This window comes from Platalea leucorodia (genome assembly GCF_965183815.1).
Source record: "Platalea leucorodia genome assembly, chromosome: 29".
NCBI lineage: Eukaryota > Metazoa > Chordata > Aves > Pelecaniformes > Threskiornithidae > Platalea > Platalea leucorodia.
The window spans coordinates 822,927-840,770 of NC_138851.1; the positions used below are offsets into that span (position 1 = coordinate 822,927).

The 17,844-nt window shown below is 71.3% G+C and overlaps 3 protein-coding genes across 3 annotated transcripts; 1 reads left to right on the forward strand and 2 right to left on the reverse strand.

The window, feature by feature from the left end:
* Positions 1–4,309: 4,309 nt before the first annotated feature.
* ICAM5 (intercellular adhesion molecule 5) lies at positions 4,310–9,332 on the forward strand (the record flags this gene model as incomplete). The annotated part of the gene is made up of 10 exons (XM_082334075.1): positions 4,310–4,367; positions 5,099–5,377; positions 5,451–5,762; positions 6,557–6,835; positions 6,913–7,191; positions 7,284–7,526; positions 7,606–7,848; positions 8,426–8,671; positions 8,774–9,037; positions 9,118–9,332. The coding sequence occupies 10 exons, from the start codon at positions 4,310–4,312 to the stop codon at positions 9,330–9,332; spliced, it is 2,418 nt and encodes an 805-aa protein (XP_082190201.1).
* Positions 9,333–10,648: 1,316 nt separating this feature from the next.
* ZGLP1 (zinc finger GATA like protein 1) lies at positions 10,649–14,032 on the reverse strand (the record flags this gene model as incomplete). Its single annotated transcript, XM_082334076.1, has 4 exons — positions 10,649–10,862; positions 10,954–11,445; positions 12,126–12,329; positions 13,887–14,032. The coding sequence occupies 4 exons, from the start codon at positions 14,030–14,032 to the stop codon at positions 10,691–10,693; spliced, it is 1,014 nt and encodes a 337-aa protein (XP_082190202.1). The 3' UTR covers positions 10,649–10,690.
* A 699-nt stretch (positions 14,033–14,731) lies between these two features.
* FDX2 (ferredoxin 2) lies at positions 14,732–16,973 on the reverse strand. The gene is given in 5 exon segments (XM_082334178.1): positions 14,732–15,085; positions 15,699–15,709; positions 15,711–15,787; positions 16,654–16,760; positions 16,838–16,973. Coding segments are annotated over 5 exon segments (468 nt in total). The 5' UTR covers positions 16,954–16,973; the 3' UTR covers positions 14,732–14,928.
* Between the last annotated feature and the right edge of the window lie 871 nt (positions 16,974–17,844).

Sequence of the window (17,844 nt, forward strand, 5' to 3'; positions counted from 1 at the left end):
ACTATAGTGGGCTATACTGGGCTGTACTGGGCTATACTAGGCTGTACTGGGCTATACTGGGCTGCACTGGGTTATATTGGGCTGTACTGAGCTGCACTAGGCTATACTGGGCTGTACTGGGCTATATTGGGCTGCACTGGTCTGTACTAGGCTGTACTGGTCTGTACTGCGCTGTACTGCACTATACTGGGCTATACTGGTCTGTACTGGGTTATATTGGGCTGCACTGGTCTGTGCTAGGCTGTACTGGTCTGTACTGGGTTATATTGGGCTGTACTGGGCTGCAGTGGTCTGTACTGGTCTACACTAGGCTGTACGGGGCTGCATGGGGCTCTACTGGACTGTACTGGGTTATACTAAGCTGTACTGGGCTATACTGGGCTGTACTGGGGAGTGTTGGGGTCTTGGCCAGCTCCTTGGAAGCAATTCAATGTCCTCCTGGAGGGAGGAACCTGATTGGGGTACAGGCAGGGGATTGGGGTACGGGCAGGGGATAGGGTACAGGCAGGGGATAGGGTACGGGCAGGGAGGGGGGTACAGGCAGGGGTTTGGGGGTACGAGTAGGGAAATGAGGGTATGGGCAGAGGATTGGGGGTACGGGCAGGGGTTTGGGGGTACGGGCAGGGAAATGGGGGTACAGGCAGAGGAATGGGGGTACGGGCAGGGGTTTGGGGGTGCGGGCAGGGAAATGGAGGTACAGGCAGAGGAATGGGGGTACAGGCAGGGGTTTGGGGGTACGGGCAGGGAAATGGGGGTACGGGCAGAGGATTGGGGGTACAGGCAGGAGAAGGGGGGTAAAGGCAGAGGAATGGGGGTACAGGCAGGAGACTGGGGGTACAGGCAGGGAAATGGGGGTATGGGCAGAGGATTGGGGGTATGGGCAGGGGACTGGAGGTACGGGCAGGGGCGGATGGGTACAGGCAGGGGATTGGGGTATGGGCAGGGGATGGGGTACGGCAGGGGAAGGGGGTACAGGCAGGAGAAGGGGGGTACGGGCAGGGGACTGGGGGTATGGGCAGGGGAAGGGGGTACAGGCAGGAGAAGGGGGGGTACGGGCAGGGAGGGGGGTACAGGCAGGGGATTGGGGTATGGGCAGGGGATGGGGTATGGGCAGGGGAAGGGGGTACGGGCAGGGAGGGGGGGTACGGGCAGGGAGGGGGGTACAGGCAGGGGATTGGGGTATGGGCAGGGGATTGGGGTATGGGCAGGGGATGAGGTACAGCAGGGGAAGGGGGTACAGGCAGGGAGGGGGGTACAGGCAGGGGATTGGGGTATGGGCAGGGGATGGGCTATGAGCAGGGGAAGGGGGTACAGGCAGGAGAAGGGGGGGTACAGGCAGGGGCGGATGGGTACAGGCAGGGGATTGGGGTATGGGCAGGGGATGGGCTATGGGCAGGGGAAGGGGGTACAGGCAGGAGAAGGGGGGGTACAGGCAGGGGTGGATGGGTACAGGCAGGGGATTGGGGTATGGGCAGGGGATGGGGTACAGCAGGGGAAGGGGGTACAGGCAGGAGAAGGGGGGGTACGGGCAGGGAGGGGGGTACAGGCAGGGGATTGGGTACAGGCAGGGGAAGGGGGGTATGGGCAGGGGTTTGGGGGTACAGGCAGGGGTTTGGGGGTACGGGCAGGGGATTGGGGGTACGGGCAGGAGAAGGGGGGGTACGGGCAGGGGACGGGGGGGATGGAGCCGGGTGATGCCGAGCGAGCGCAGCCGGAGCCAGCGGCAGCCGGAGCCAGCGGGAGCGCGGCAGTGCCTGGCGCTCGCTGGCACCGTCGCTCACGCCTCGGCGTGACACCGGCCCGCGCCACGCCATGGCACGGCACGGCACGGCACAGCGAGGCCTGCTTCGGCTGCCGGCACCGGTGCGGGCAGGGAGGCGGCGTGGGCAGGCAGCGCGCCGCGGCGTTGCGTAGGCCGAGGTAGGGCCGGAGCGTGCTGCCGCGCGGCGGGGAGGAATCACGCCTCGCCCACGCCGCCGGCACGGCGAGGGGACGCGGCTGGGGGCGAGGGGGGCACCCGCCACGGCGGCGGCACCGGCGCGTGCTCGAGGGGCGCGGCGGCGTGCGCACGTGGTGCATGCACGCACCGGCGTGCCCGCGCAATGCATGGCTGCGTGCACGGCTGCCGGCACGTGATGCAGGCAGCCGCATGCACGCGCAACGCGTGCTTGGATGCGTGTAACACGTGCCTGCATGCACATAATATGCCCCCCTGCATGCGCATGCAATGCACCCCTGCATGCACATGCCTGCATGCACGCGATCCCCACGCCCGCATGCACGTGCAAGGCACACCTGCATGCACATGAAATACACGCCTGCATGAACACGCAATGCACGCCTGCATGCACACAATCCCTACGCCTGCATGCACACAATGCACGTGGCTGCATGCACACACGATACCCATGCCTGCATGCACACAATGCATGGCTGCATGCACGCGATATAAATGCCTGCATGCACACACAATGCACGCCTGCATACACATGATGCGCATGCCTGCATGCACACGCAATGCACGCCTGCATGCACACACAATGCACACCATCCCCACACCTGCATGCACACGCAATGCACGCCTGCATGCACACAATGCACACGCAATGCACACCATCCCCACGCCTGCATGCACACGCAATGCACGCCTGCATGCACACGCAATGCACACCATCCCCACGCCTGCATGCACACGCAATGCACGCCTGCATGCACACAATGCACACGCAATGCACACAATCCCCACGCCTGCATGCACATGCTATAAATGCCTGCATGCACACGCAATGCACAGCTGCATGCACACAATATAAATGCCTGCATGCACATGCAATGCACGGCTGCATGCACACAGTATAAACGCCTGCATGCACACGCAATGCATGCCTGCATGCACATGCACTGCACGGCTGCATGCACACGATTTAAATGCCTGCATGCACATGCAATGCACGCCTGCATGCACACAATATAAATGCCTGCATGCACACGCAATGCACGCCTGCATGCACACAATATAAACGCCTGCATGCACACGCAATGCATGCCTGCATGCACATGCTATGCATGCCTGCATGCACATGCTATAAATGCCTGCATGCACACGCAATGCACGGCTGCATGCACATGATTTAAATGCCTGCATGCACACGCAATGCACGGCTGCATGCACATGCAATGCACGGCTGCATGCACACACAATGCACGGCTGCATGCACACGATTCAAATGCCTGCATGCACGCGCGATGCACACGCAATGCCCACGATCCCCGCGGCTGCATGCCCACGATGCACGGCTGCATGCACGCGCTGCACCCCACGCCGGGGTTACCCCCAGCTCCCCCCCGCGGCCCGGCCCGTGCCCTGCCCCCCCGGTGAGGGGGGGGGGGGCCATGGGGGGGCACCGCCGGGCCCGGTCTGTCGCTGCACCCACGCAGCACCGGGGCCTCCCCCGCGGCGCGGCTGCTGCTGGCTCCGGGCTGCAACGGGGGGGGGCGGCGAGCGCGGGGGGGCCCGATCCGGGCCCGTTTGGGGGGCGGGGGGGGGGTCCCGTGCAGCGCCGAGCGGGGGGCCCGATCCGGACACGTTTGGGGGGGTCCTGTGCAGGACGGAGCCCGGGGGCCCGATCCGGACACGTTTGGGGGGGTCCTGTGCAGGACGGAGCCCGGGGGCCCGATCCGGGCACGTCTGGGGGGGGGGGCTCCGGTGCAGGACGGAGCCCGGGGGCCCGATCCGGGCACGTTTTGGGGGGGCTCCGGTGCAGGACGGAGCCCGGGGGCCCGATCCGGGCACGTTTTGGGGGGGGCTCCGCTGCAGGACGGAGCCCGGGGGCCCGATCCGGGCACGTTTGGGGGGGGGCTCCGGTGCAGGACGGAGCCCGGGGGCCCGATCCGGGCATCGGGGTGGGGTGCGGGGGGGGGGGTCCTGTGCAGCGCCGAGCACCGGGCGGGGGAGGCCGAAGGCTCGGGAGGGCTCAGCCGGGGGCGGGGGGAGGAGCAGCCCCGCGGTACCGGCGCCGTCCTCGCCTCCGTGCGCGGCAGCGGAGCAGCTGCCTTCATCCCCATCCTCCTCTTCATCCCCATCCTCCTCCTCTTCATCCCCATCCTCCTCTTCATCCCCATCCTCCTCCTCTTCATCCCCATCCTCCTCTTCATCCCCAGCTTCCTCTTCATCCCCATCCTCCTCTTCATCCCCATCGTCCTCTTCATCTCCATCCTCCTCCTCCTCCTCTTCCTCCCCAGCCTCCCCTTCCTCCCCAGCCTCCTCCTCCTCCCCGTGTCCCCCCCCCTCCAGCGGAGCCGGGCCCCGATGGCCCCCCCCTGCCCGGCCGGGCGGCTGCTGCCCCCCCTCCTCCTGGCGCTCGCAGGTAGGGGGGGGCTGGGGGGGACGGGGGGGTCCCCCGGGATGGGGGAGGGGGCTGGACCCCGGGGACCTGGGACCCATCGTGCTGGGAATTGGGGGGGTGGTCTCCGGGGACCCCTGGCACCAGGGACCCGTGATTATGGGGGGGGCACCCCTAGGGACCCCCCCAGACCCCAGGGGCCCTTAATTATGGGGGGTGGGCACCGCTGGGGACCCCCCCGACCCCAGAGACCCTTAATTACGGGGGGTGGGCACCCCTAGGGACCCCCAGCCCCCAGGGGCCCTTAATTATGGGGGGGTGGGCACCCCTAGGGACTCCCCAGACCCCAGGGGCCCTTAATTACAGGGGGTGGGCACCCTGGGGACCCCCCAGACCCTTAATTATGGGGGGTGGGCACCCTGTGGACCCCCCAGACCCCAGGGGCCCTTAATTACAGGGGGGGGCGCCCCTAGGGACCCCCCAAACCGCAGAGACCCTTAATTATGGCGGGGGGGTGGACCCCCGGATGCCTGGGTCCCCTATTTCTGGAGGGTGGGGGGGAACCGGACCCCCGGGACCCCCGGGACCCCGGACGCCTGGGGCCCCTCCCGGGAGCGGGGGGCTCTCGGCACAGGGCTCGCTGGGCTGGGCCCTGGGGGTCCCCCCGCCGCCGGGATCGGGGTGGGGGGGGTCTCCAGGCGGGGGGGTGCCGGGGCTGAGCCGGCGGGGGCTGCCCGCGGTGGGGGCTCTCGCAGGGGCCGCCCGGGGCACGTTCACGGTGGGGGCCTGGCCGCGGGTGGCCGTGGTGCCCTTCGGGGGCTCGGTGGCCATCAACTGCAGCCGCAGCGCCTGCCCGGGGGGCAACGCCACGCTGGGGCTGGAGACCCCCTTGGCCGTGGGCATGGGCGCCGGCGGGCGCCGCTGGCAAAGCTTCCGGCTCCTCAACGTCTCCCAGTGGAGCCCCGGCACCGCCACGTGCTACGGGCGCTGCGGTGACGCCCAAGTCAACGCCAGCGCCGGCATCCTCGTCTACCGTGAGTACCGGGGGTGAGGGGCGGCTGGGCATGGGGGGCCACGGCTGACGGTTCGGTGGTCACCACCTCCCAGGGTTGCCGGAGCGGGTGGTGCTGGAGCCGGTGCCGGCCATGGCGATGGGCGAGAGCCGTAACCTGACGTGCCGGGTGGTGGAGGTGGCTCCGGTAGGGAACCTGACGGTGACGTTGCGCCGAGGTGCCGAAACGCTGCGGACGGCGAGTTTCGGTGCCGCCGAGGGCAGCGCCAGCGTGGCCGTCAGTCACCTGCTGACCGCCGGCCCCGGGGACCACGGGCAGGACGTCACCTGCCACGCCGAGCTCTCCCTGCGGCCCCACGGGCCCCTCTTCGCCCGCGCCGCCGTCCCCCTCAAGCTGTCGGTTTTCGGTGAGTCCCCGCCGCGCGGCCGGGCTCCGGCGTCGGTGCGGGTGCTGCTGTCGGGGGGAAGGAGCCAGGGAGCAGCTCGGCACCCCCCTGTCCCTGTCCCCATTCCCATCCCATCTCATCCCAGTCCCCATTCCCATCCCAGTCTCATCTCCATTTCCATCCCAGTCCCATCCCCATTCCCGTCTGCATCCCCATCCCCATTCCAATCCCCATCCCAGTCCCCATCCCCATCCCAATCCCCATCCCAGTCCCCATCCGCTTCCCAATCCTATCCCCATCCCATCCCAGTCCTCTTCCCATCCCAGACCCCATTCCCATCCCCATTCCATCCCAGTCCCCATTCCCATCCCCATCCCATCCCAGTCCCCATTCCCAACTCCATCCCAGTCCCCATTCCCAACTCCATCCCAGTCCCCATTCTCGTCCCCATCCCATCCCAGTCCCCATTCCCAACTCCATCCCAGTCCCCATTCCCATCCCAGTCCCCATTCCCATCCCCATTCCATCCCAATCCCATCCCAGTCTCCCCGGGACTGGCCAGTTGAGCGCCATGACTCCAATCCTGTTCATGGTGTGCACCACACCACGCCGACTCCCTCCCTACCCTTGTCCGGCAGCCAGGGCCGTGCCGGGATTCCCGCTCCCACCCTGGTGCAGGGACGTCACCGCTGCCCTCCCGGCAGCTCCGCATCCTCACCGGAGCCCGGTGAGGGTCCAGCTGCCGGGATCCTCTCCCTGGCACCGAGGCGCAGCCGGGGATGAGGCACAGCTCCGGTGACACCGCGTACCCACAGCCCTCCCCGAGCCGCCCCAGCTCCGCGCTCCCGCCCGCCTTGAAGCCGGCACCGCCGCCAACGCCAGTTGCCGGATCGCTGGTGCCTTCCCCGCTGGGGACGTCCGCTTCACCATCACCCTGGCAGAGCAGAGCCTAAACTTCACCGTGACGGCGACCGGGGACGTGCTCACTGCCGTCACCGTGCTCTCAAGCAGCACCCCGGGGCGGCAGGAGCTGACCTGCACCGCCACGGTGGCGACGGCAGCACGGACGGCGCGGACGCAGCTCCACGTCTACCGTAAGGTGCCAGGTGCGGCGGGGCGGTTGCCGGAGCCCATCCCGAAATCCCGTTGGACTCATGGTGCCTTCCTACAGGCTTCCCGGCTCCCGTCCTGGAGCTGAGCCCGGCATCGGCACCAGCGGGCAGCGAGGTGACAGTGGCGTGCCGCGCCGGGGTTGCCGACCCCCCCGCCGTCCGGCTGCAGCTCCGTGATGCCGACGGGGGGGTCCTGGCCGAGGGGCCGCAGGCCCGGCTAGAGCTGCGGTTGGTGGCCCGGCGGGAGGACGACGGGCGGCAATTCGGGTGCCGGGCCAGCCTGGCCGTCGCCAACGGCACGGTGACAAAAGACACGGACACCCAGCTCGCCGTGCTCTGTGAGTGCCGCGCCACAGGGTCCTGGTTGTGCCCGTGGCAGCCGGCACGGGCTGCTCCCGGCATTCCCGGTGCATCCCTCCGTCTTTTCCAGACAAGCCCGAAATGGCGGCGAGCGACTGCCCCAGCAACCGCACGTGGCTGCGGGGGACGCGGGAAGCGCTGTCCTGCCGTGCCACCGGCAACCCTGCACCCACCGTCGTCTGCGGCAGGAACGGCGTCGCCGTCAGCACCGGGGAGCCGGAGTTGGTCACCCGTTCCCGAGCCGGCACCTATGTCTGCAACGCCACCAACAGCCTGGGGACGCGGAGCCGGCTGGTCACCATCCGTGTGGAGTGTGAGTGGCACTGGCACCTCCCGCTGCGGCCGTGCCGGCGGCAACCGCGCTAACCGGGACCCCGCTTTCCCTCCCCAAGACGAGCCCACCCTGACGGAGAGGGGCTGCCCGGCGCACCGCACCTGGGTGGAGGGGGAGCAGTGGGAGCTCGCGTGCCGCGCCGACGGGGACCCCCCGCCCAGCACCCGCTGCGCCCGCGATGGCGGTGCCCACCGCACCCGGGGGAGCCGGGCCGTCAGCCGGGCCGACGCCGGCCGCTACATCTGCCGGGCCACCAACAAGCACGGCTCGGCTGTTCGCAGCGTTGTTGTCACCGTCGAGTGTGAGTGCCGGGGGTGCTGGGGACGGGACGGGGATCTGGTGGTGCCAGGGATGGGAGGGGGATCTGGTGGGGCCGGCAGTGCCGGGGATGCTGTGGCTATGCTGGGGATGCCGTATCTATGCCGGGCATGGCATGGCCACGTCAGGGATGCCGTATCTGTGCTGGGGATGCCATAGCTGTACTGGGAATGCCATGACCGTACTGGGGATGCTGTGACCATGCTGGGGATGCCATAGCTGTGCCAGGGATGCCATTAGCTGTGCTGGCAATGCCATAGCTGTGCCGGGGATCCCATAACTGTGCCAAAGTTGGGGATGCCATAGCTATACTGGGAATGCCATGACCGTACTGGGAATGCCGTGTCCATGCTGGGGATGCCGTAGCTGTGCCAGGGATGCCATGGTTATACCGTGTCTGTGCCGGGGATGCCGTGTCCGTGCCAGCCTGGTGGGGAGCCCAGCCGCCTCTGGGCCGGTCCCATCGGCACAGGGTGGGGAGCGGGTCCCCACACCCCCCCTTGGGCGGGGAGGGACACACGGCACCCAGCCCCCCGTGCCGTGTCCCTCCCGGCGTGCAGATGAGCCGAGCATCGGCGAGATGGGCTGCCCGGCGCGGCGGCTCTGGGTGGAGGGGACGCCGGCGGAGCTGGCCTGTGCCGCCAGCGGGAACCCCCCGCCCCGCGTCGCCTGTGCCAAGCTGGGGGACGGCCAGGACCCCGCCCCGGCGAGCCCCAACGTCACCCGCGCCCACGCCGGCACCTACCAGTGCCGGGCCACCAACACCCACGGCTCTGCCCTCCGCAACGTCACCGTCGCCGTCGAGTGTGAGTGCGGGGAGTGGCTTTTTGGGGCAGAAAAGAGGGGTTTGGTTATTTTTAAACACCTGACGGTGGTTTTGGCTGATGGATGGTGCCGCCCCGGTGCAGACAGCCCCGCCGCGGTGAGCCTACGCGTGCTGCCCTCCGCCAACGTCTCACGAGGCGCCAGCTTCAGCGTGGAGTGCCGTGCCGAGGGGCTGCCCACCCCCACCTACGGCTGGGCGCTGCCACCAGCCCCCAACCTCCGCTTCGCCGCCGATAACCGCTCGGTAGCCGTAGCCGGTGCTGCCGCTGCCAACCGGGGGCTTTATACCTGCACCGCAACCAACAGGCACGGCCGGCGAGCCGGCAGCGTGATGGTCCGGGTGGACGGTGAGATGGGGTGTATTGGTAAAGGGGGGGGTGTCTCTCCATCACCGCCGCGGCGTCACCGGCACCTTCCCGCCCCGCAGAGAGCTGGCTGGCGCTGCTGGCCTCGCTGGGCTCCTTGGGTGCCGTCACCGCGGTGGGTTTGGCGGCCGCCGGCGGTTATTACCTGAAGACGACGGCATGCAAGAAGGGGGAATACAACGTGCGGGACGCCGAGGGCTCCTCCGAAGCCGCCTGCCTGCACCGGCAACGGCACGACCGCGGGGAGGTTTACGGCATCCAGCTCACCCAGCCGTAACGGGGAACGTCGCCATCCCGGGGGGGGGGATGGAGGTTTGGGGGGCCCTGTGTACCCCCCCCCCCCCCCCCGCAGGCCGCAGCGGGGTTTGGGGGGTTTTTTGGTGTTTTTTAACCATTTCGGCGCCATGCCGAGGGTGGCACGGCCATAACTCAGGGGGGGAAGCGGCATCGGCTCGGCTCTTCCCGGGGGATAAAGCAACACCCAATAAATAATGCCATTTTAATGAGGGAGGAAGATGGGGGCTCCGGCTGCGGGGAGGGGGCCCGGGGCCCATCCCCCCGCCCCGGCATTAGGGTGCCCTGGAGTTGGGGGGCCCTGGGGGGCCCTACCCCCCTCCCCTTCATTAGGGGACCCAGGTGGCCGGGCTCCTTGGGGTCCATCCTCTCCCACCCCCCCCCCAGAAATAAGGGACCCAGCCGGGCACCCCAGAGCCCCCCACCCACTTGTGAGGGCCAGGCTGGGGGCGGGCAGGAGCCCCGCGGGTGCCAGCAGCGGGGGTGTCCCCGAGCCCGTCCCCCTGCCACCCACGGGTGGCCGGTGGGTGCCGGGGCTCAGCCTGGCCGCCCTTCCTGCCCGCTGGCCCCCAGCCCACGTCCCCAACCCGCAGCCAGGGATGGGGACCCCCAGCCTGGCCACCACCTCCTTGTCCCCAAGCCCCGTCCCATGTCCCCAACCCACAGCCAGGGATGGGGACCCCCAGCCTGGCCACCACCTCACTGTCCCCAAGCCCCGTCCCACGTCCCAGCCCGCAGCCAGGGATGGGGACCCCCAGCCTGGCCACCACCTCCTTGTCCCCAAGCCCCGTCCCACGTCCCAGCCCGCAGCCAGGGATGGGGACCCCCAGCCTGGCCACCACCTCCTTGTCCCCAAGCCCCGTCCCACGTCCCCAACCCGCAGCCAGGGATGGGGACCCCCAGCCTGGCCACCACCTCCTTGTCCCCAAGCCCTGTCCCACGTCCCAGCCCGCAGCCAGGGATGGGGACCCCCAGCCTGGCCACCACCTCCTTGTCCCCAAGCCCCGTCCCACGTCCCCAACCCACAGCCAGGGATGGGGACCCCCAGCCTGGCCACCACCTCCTTGTCCCCAAGCCCCGTCCCACGTCCCCAACCCGCAGCCAGGACCCCCATCCTTGTCCCCGCAGCTCCCTGCCGGGGCCACCAAGCCACCGGTGATGGCATCAAGACCCAGCCAAGCACCGGCTCCCCCAAAGTCCCCCCCAATGCCACAACCGCCACCCCGTGCCCCCCGGAGCAGGTGACACCGGGACACACCAAGCTGCCATCAGCACCGGGACATTTAATTGCTCCCAAGGGATCAGCCAGGACCCCGACACCCCCCCAGCTTTCCACCGCCGTCACCGCTGCCACCAACGTCCCCTCGCCGCTGCCGGGGTCCTCGCCGTCACCGCTTCCCACCACCGGCCGGGTGACATCGCTCCCCGCAGTGGGGACATTGGGGCCGGGGGGGTCCCGCTCTTCCCGGGGATGTTCCAGCACCGCCGGCACCGCACCCGGTACTTCTTGTACCTGGGAGAAATCCCCGGGGTGAAGGCGGTGCCGGGGGTCCCGGGGGTCCCCGGGGTGGGGGGTGTCACCGGGGGGGGTCCCCGTCCCCTACCTGATGCCGCAGGCGTTGCAGAGGGGGGTCCCGTTCTCGGCCGCTCGCCAGAGCGGGGTCCGGCGCGTCTTGCAGGACGCGCAGCGCTTGCTCCCTGCGGGGGACACGCGGCTGCACCCCCAAACCCAGCGGTGTCGGGGGGGGGGGGGGACACAGAGGGACACCCCCAGATCCCCCCCGGTCTTACCCTGGGCCAGGGGAGCGTCGTCCTCCGAGCTGCTGCCCGCCCCGGGGGGCCCGGCCGGGGGGGTGCTGCCCCGGCCCCCGCGGGGATCCCTGCGGGAAAGGGGGGTCAGGGGAGCGCGGGGACCCCCTGGAACGGGGGGACCCCCCCCGGCATGGGGATCCCCCCCCGGAACGGGGATCCCCCCCCTTGGGGGCTGCCGGGTCCCCAGGGGCCATTGCCGGGGGGGGGGGGGGTCCGGTCTGGTGGGGAAGGGGATGCGGGGAGGGAAGGTGCTGCCGGACAGACGGACGGGGCAGCCCCAGGTGCTGGACAGACGGACGGAGGAGCCCATGGCTCAGGGGTGCAGCCGGACAGACGGATGGAAGAGCCCCAGGTGCCCAGGGGTGCAGCCGGACAGACGGACAGTACAACCCAAGTTCCAGGGATGCGTGGAGGTGCATCCAGACGGACAGAGCGACCCAGGGATGCAGCCGGACAAACGGACGGTGCAGGCCAAGGTCCAGAGGTGCCCAGAGGAGCATCCAGACAGACGGACGGAGGAGCCCATGGTCCAGGGGTGCATCTAGACAGACAGAGCAGCCCATGGCCCAGGGGTGCCCAAAGGGTGCACCCAGACAGACGGACGGAGGAGCCCGTGGCCCAGGGGTGCATCCAGACAGACGGACAGAGGAGACCACAGTCCAGGGGTGCATCCAGACAGACAGACGGAGCAGCCCATGGCCCAGGGGTGCCCAAAGGGTGCACCCAGACAGACGGACGGAGGAGCCCGTGGCCCAGGGGTGCATCCAGACAGATGGACAGAGGAGCCCGTGGCCCAGGGGTGCATCCAGACAGACGGACGGAGGAGCCCGTGGCCCAGGGGTGCATCCAGACAGATGGACAGAGCAGCCCGTGGCCCAGGGGTGCATCCGGACAGACAGACGGAGCAGCCCGAGGTGCCCAGAGGCACGGCCGGACAGACGGACGCAGGGCCGAGGCCCGGTACCTGCCGCCGCGGGCGGTGATGAGGAGGCGGCAGCCTTCGGCGCTGCCGGCGGGGAGGCCCAGGCGGATGCGCAGGGTCACCCCGCGGAAAGAGGGGTCCCGGGGCTCGGCGCCGCGCTGGGGGGCCGCCTGCTTGCGCCGCCGGCCGCTGCCGGTACCGGTACCGGTGCCGCCGGCCAGGTGCCGGCACTGGAGGCTGATGAGGCTGAGGGCGTCGGGGCCGGCGGCGGGGGGCCGGGGGGAGCCCCGGGTGCTGCGGGGGGGGCGGCGGGCGGCGGCGGGGGCGGCGCGGGGGGGGCCAGCAGCCGCGCCGTCTCCTGCAGGAAGGTGAGGCCTTGCCCGGGGGGGGCCGGGGGGCTGCGGGGCCCCGGGGGGGGCTCCGGGCCCCCGCTGCTGCCCCGGGGGTGCTGTCAGGGCACGGGGGGCCGGATGGGGACCCCCCGCTGCCCCCCCAGGGCTGCACCGGGGCCACCCCGCTCCCCCCGGCCAGGGCAGCCCCGGTGCTCCCAGTTCCCCCCCAGTCGGACCATTCCCAGCCCCGGTGCTCCCAGTTCCCCCCCAGTCAGACCATTCCCAGTCCCGGTGCTCCCAGTTCCCCCCCAGTCGGACCATCCCCGGCCCCGGTGCTCCCAGTTCCCCCCCGGTGGGGCCATTCCCAGTCCCGGTGCTCCCAGTTCACCCCCGGTGGAGCCATCCCCGGCCCCAGTACTCCCAGTTCCCCCCTGAGTCGGACCATCCCCGGTCTCGGTTGTCCCCTCAGTAGGACCATCCTCGGTCCCAGTGCTCCCAGTTCCCCCCCAATGGAGCCATCCCTGGTCCCGGTGCCCCCGGTTCCCCCCCAGTCTGACCATCCCCGGTGCCCCCAGTTCCCCCCCGGTGGGACCATCCTGCTCCCGGTTCCCCCCCCGGCCGGACCATCCCCGTCCCGGTGCCCCCGGTTCCCCTGCGGTGGGACCATCCCCAGCCTCGGTGTCCCCGGTTCCCCTCCGGTAGGACCATCCCCGTCCCGGTGCCCCCGGTTCCCCTGCGGTGGGACCATCCCCAGCCCCGGTGTCCCCAGTTCCCCCCGAGTCGGACCATCCCCGTCCCGGTGCCCCCGGTTCCCCCCGAGTCGGACCATCCCCGTCCCGGTGCCCCCGGTTCCCCCCGAGTCGGACCATCCCCGTCCCGGTGCCCCCGGTTCCCCTCCGGTAGGACCATCCCGGGCCCGGTGCCCCCGGTTCCCCCCGAGTCGGACCATCCCCGTCCCGGTGTCCCCGGTTCCCCTCCGGTCGGACCATCCCGGGCCCGGTGTCCCCGGTTCCCCCCCGGTAGGACCATCCCCGGGCCCGGTGCCCCCCGAGTCGGACCATCCCGGTCCCGTTGCCCCCGGTTCCCCCCCGGTAGGACCATCCCCGGGCCCGGTGCCCCCCGAGTCGGACCATCCCCAGCCCCGGTGTCCCCGGTTCCCCTCCGGTAGGACCATCCCCGGGCCCGGTGCCCCCGGTTCCCCCCCGGTAGGACCATCCCCGGGCCCGGTGCCCCCCGAGTCGGACCATCCCGGTCCCGTTGCCCCCGGTTCCCCCCCGGTAGGACCATCCCCGGGCCCGGTGCCCCCCGGTTCCCCTCCGGAAGGACCATCCCCGGTGCCCCCGGTCCCCCCCCGGCCGGACCATCCCCGGTGCCCCCGGTCCCCCCCCGGCCGGACCACCCCCGCTGGCCCCCCGTGGGACACCCCCGGTTCCCCGGGGCAGGAGCGGCCCCCCGGTGCCCCGGTCCCCACCTGCGGGCCGGGGGCCGCCGGTCGCGCCCCCGCCGGGGCTGGGGGGGCGGCAGGAGGGGGCGGCAGGGCTCGGGCTCCAGGCAGAGCAGCCGCTGGAGCAGCGAGAAGTCCGGGGGCTGCCCCTCCAGGAAGAGCTGCTCCGCCATCACCGGCACCGGCACCGGCCCCGGGCCCGGGCCCGGCCCTAAACCGGCTCCAGCTGCGCGGGGGCGGGGGCGGCGGGGAGGGACCCGGGGGCCGGGGCAGGGCCCCCCCAGGGTGGGGCAGGGAGCCCCGTCTGGGGTACAGACCCCCCATAATGGGGCAGGGAGCCCCTTTTGGGGTACAGACCCCCCCAGGGTGGGGTACAGACCCCCCATAACGGGGCAGGGAGCCCCTTTTGGGGTACAGACCCCCCTAGGATGGGGAAGGGACCCCCAGGGTGGGGCAGGGACCCCCCCCAGAATGGGGAAGGGAGCCCCTTTTGGGGTACAGACCCCCCCTAGGGTGGAGTAGGGACCCTCTTATGGGGTACAGGCCCCCCCCAGGGTGGGGCAGGGACCCCCAGGGTGGGGTACAGAACCCCCATAAGGGGGCAGGGACCCCCCAGGATGGGGTACAGCCTCCCCCCAGGGTGGGGAAGGGACCCCCAGGGTGGGGTACAACCCCCCCTCAAACGGGGCAGCACCGGGGGGGTGACGCCCCACACCCCTGCCCCCCCCCGAAGGACCCCGACCCCCCCCCGAGGGACCCTGAGCACCGCTCAGCCGAGATTTATTCATAACGAACCCCACCGCTCGTTATCCCAAATCCAGAGCCCCCGGGGGGGGGGGGCAGAGCCCAGTGTCACCCCCCACCCCGTGACCGGACCCCCCCGGCTCTGCTGTCCCCGTCCCCGTCCCCATCCCGCGGCGTCTCCTGCTCAGGGGGGGGCCCCGAGGAGCCGCATCCTGCTTGCGGGGGGCTGCGTCCTGCTTCTGGGGGGGGGCTCGTCCCGCTTGGGGGGGGGCTCATCCCGCTTGGGGGGGGGGTCATCCCGCTTGGGGGGTCCCCCCCCCCGCCGTCAGTGGGGCTTGGGGACGTGGCCGTCCACGTAGAAGTTGCGGGTGACCCTGGGGAGGACGAAGCGGGCGCCCTCCAGCGCGGGCGTCAGCAGGATCTGGCAGCCCAGGCGGGAATTCTCCTGCAGCAGCGGGGCCTGGTCCAGCAGGTCGTCTTCCCTGGGGGGGGGGGACATGGGGGGCGGCTGGGGGGGGGGGCCCCCAGGGCTGGGGGGGGCGGGGGGGGGGGTCTCATGGGGTTGGGGGGGGTGGAGGAGGTCAGGGGTGGGGGGGGGGTGGAGGGGAAGGGGTTTAGGGGAGGGCAGGGGTTCATGGGGGGGGGGAAGAGGGGTCCCAGGGGGGGTGTGGTCCCTGGGGGGGGGGGGGTGTCAGGGGGGTCCCGGGGGGTTGTGGCCCCGGGGGGGGGGGGGGTCAGGGGGGTCCTGGGGGGAGATTTGGTCTCAGGGGGGGTCAGGGGCCCTGATGGGGCTGTTGGGGTTGGGGGGGGGGTCGGGGGGGTTCCAGGGGGGGTTGTGGCCCCTGGGGAGGGGGGTCAGGGGGTCCCCGGGGGAGATTTGGTCTCTGGGGGGGTCAGGGGGGTCCCGGGGGGTTGTGGCCCCTGGGGGGGGGGGGGTCAGAGGGGTCCCGGGGGGGTTGTGGCCCCTGGGGGGGGGGGGATCAGGGGGTCGGGGGGGGCTGTGGTTGCTGGGGGGGGGTCAGGGGGGCCCGGAGGGGGGCTCAGGGGTCCCGGGGGGGCTGTTAGGGTCGGGGGGGGGCCGGGGGGGGCCGTTACCGCTCGTCGGGGGGCCGGGAGCCGGTCGAGGTGGGGGGCGCTGACGTAGACGTGGCAGGTGGAGCAGGCGAGGGAGGCCTCGCAGGCGCCTGCGGGACCCCGCTCAGCACCGGGACCCCCCGGCACCGGGACCCCCCCGCTCAGCACCGGGACCCCCCGGCACCGGGACCCCCCCGGACCAGGCCCCCCGCTCAGCACCGGGACCCCCCAGCACCGGGACCCCCCCCGGACCAGGCCCCCCGCTCAGCACCGGGACCCCCCGGCACCGGGACCCCCCCCGCTCAGCACCGGGACCCCCCGGCACCGGGACCCCCCCGGACCAGGCCCCCCCGCTCAGCACCGGGACCCCCCCAGCACCGGGACCCCCCCCGGACCAGGCCCCCCGCTCAGCACCGGGACCCCCCGGCACCGGGACCCCCCCCGGACCAGGCCCCCCGCTCAGCACCGGGACCCCCCCAGCACCGGGAACCCCCGGGACCAGGCCCCCCCGCTCAGCACCGGGAACCCCCGGTACCAGGACCCCCCCCACTCAGCACCGGGACCCCCTGGACCCCCCCCTGCCCAGCACCAGGACCCCCCCCCCCCCCCGCTCATCACCGGGACCCCCCCCGGCACCGGGACCCCCCCCCCACTCACCACCGGGACCCCACCCTGGGACCGAGACCCCCCCGGCACCGGGATTCGCCCCCCGCCCCTGTCCCGACCCGGCCGGGACCCCCCCCATCCCGGTCCCGATCCCGGTCCCGCCTCCCCAGCCCCGGTCCCACTCCTGGCCCCCGGTCCCGGTGCGATCGTGCCCCCCCCCGTCCCGGTCCCGGTCCCGGTCCCGCCCCGTCCGTGTCCCCCCCCAGTCCCGATTCCTCCCCCGGTCCCGCCCCGCCCCAGCCCCAGTCCCGGTACGATCGTGCCCGCCCCCCGCCGCAGCCCCGCTGCCGGTGCCGGTACCGGTACCGACCCTCCAGCTCCAGCCCGTGCCGCTGCGCCAGGTGCAGCACGTTGTCCCCGACGCGGCCCCGCACCGGGACGTGACGCCCCGTCCGGTCAACGAAGACGACGTTTACCCTGGGGAGGGGACACGACACCGGGAGTCAGCACCGGCAGCCGCCTCCCGGTACCGGTACCGGCTCCCCGGTACCCACACGGCGCCCTCCGGCTCCTCCGCCGCGGTCCCGCCGCCGCTGAGGCCCCGCACCGCTCCCCGCAACAGCCGCCGCGTCACGGAGCCGCCGCTCGCCGCTGCCATGGAGGCCGCCATGACGGGCGGCACGTGACCGCCGCCACGTGACCAACGCCGCCGGGAGTGGGCGGGGCTAGCCGGGGAACCGCGCTGGTCCTAGTGCCCGCCCCGCCTCAGGGCTGGGAATTACCCCCCCCCAATTAACCCCCCCCGCGGGGGGGACCCCCACAATGGGGGGGGGTACAGGGGCCCCCTTGCCTTGGGGGGGGGACCTTGGGTGAGGAGGGGGGAGCCAGGGGACCCCTCTAACGGGGGTGGGGGGACATAAGGGGGGGCTCCTTGCATGAGAATGGGGGAACCCCTATAATGGGGGGGGGGGGCTCCTTGCATGAGGAGGGGGCACAGGGGGCACCCCCCAAATTGGGGGGGACATGGAGGGGACCCCACACATGAAATCAGCCCAGGAAGGGGGGGGGGGGGGGAAACCCCTTGAATGGGGGGGACACAACCGCCAGACCCCCCCCCCCCCCCGCCCTTGCTTGGCCATATTGGGGAGGGGGACAGGGACAAATTGGGGGGGGGGTCGGGGTCTCCCCCCAGCTGGGGGGGGCTCCCTCATTAGGGGTAATGACATCACAGCGACCGTAATAAAAAAGGGGAGGGGAGAGGTGATATAAATATAGCTTTACTTTGGGGAGGGCCCGGCGAGGGGGGGGGCCACACACGACCCCCCCCGTACAGCAAACCAGACAGCATCGACAGTAGAAAGGGGGCAACAACTCAAAACCCAGGAAACCCCCCCAAAAAAAGAGGGAGGGAGGAGAAAAGAGGGTGGGGGACCCCCCCCCAAAGCACCAGCTGGGGGGGCTGTGCCCCCCCCATCAAGCGGGGCGGGGGGGGGGGGGGGGGGAAGGCAAAGCCCCCCCAGGGAGGGAAGGAAGAACCTTTTTTAAAAAAAAAAAAGGCAAT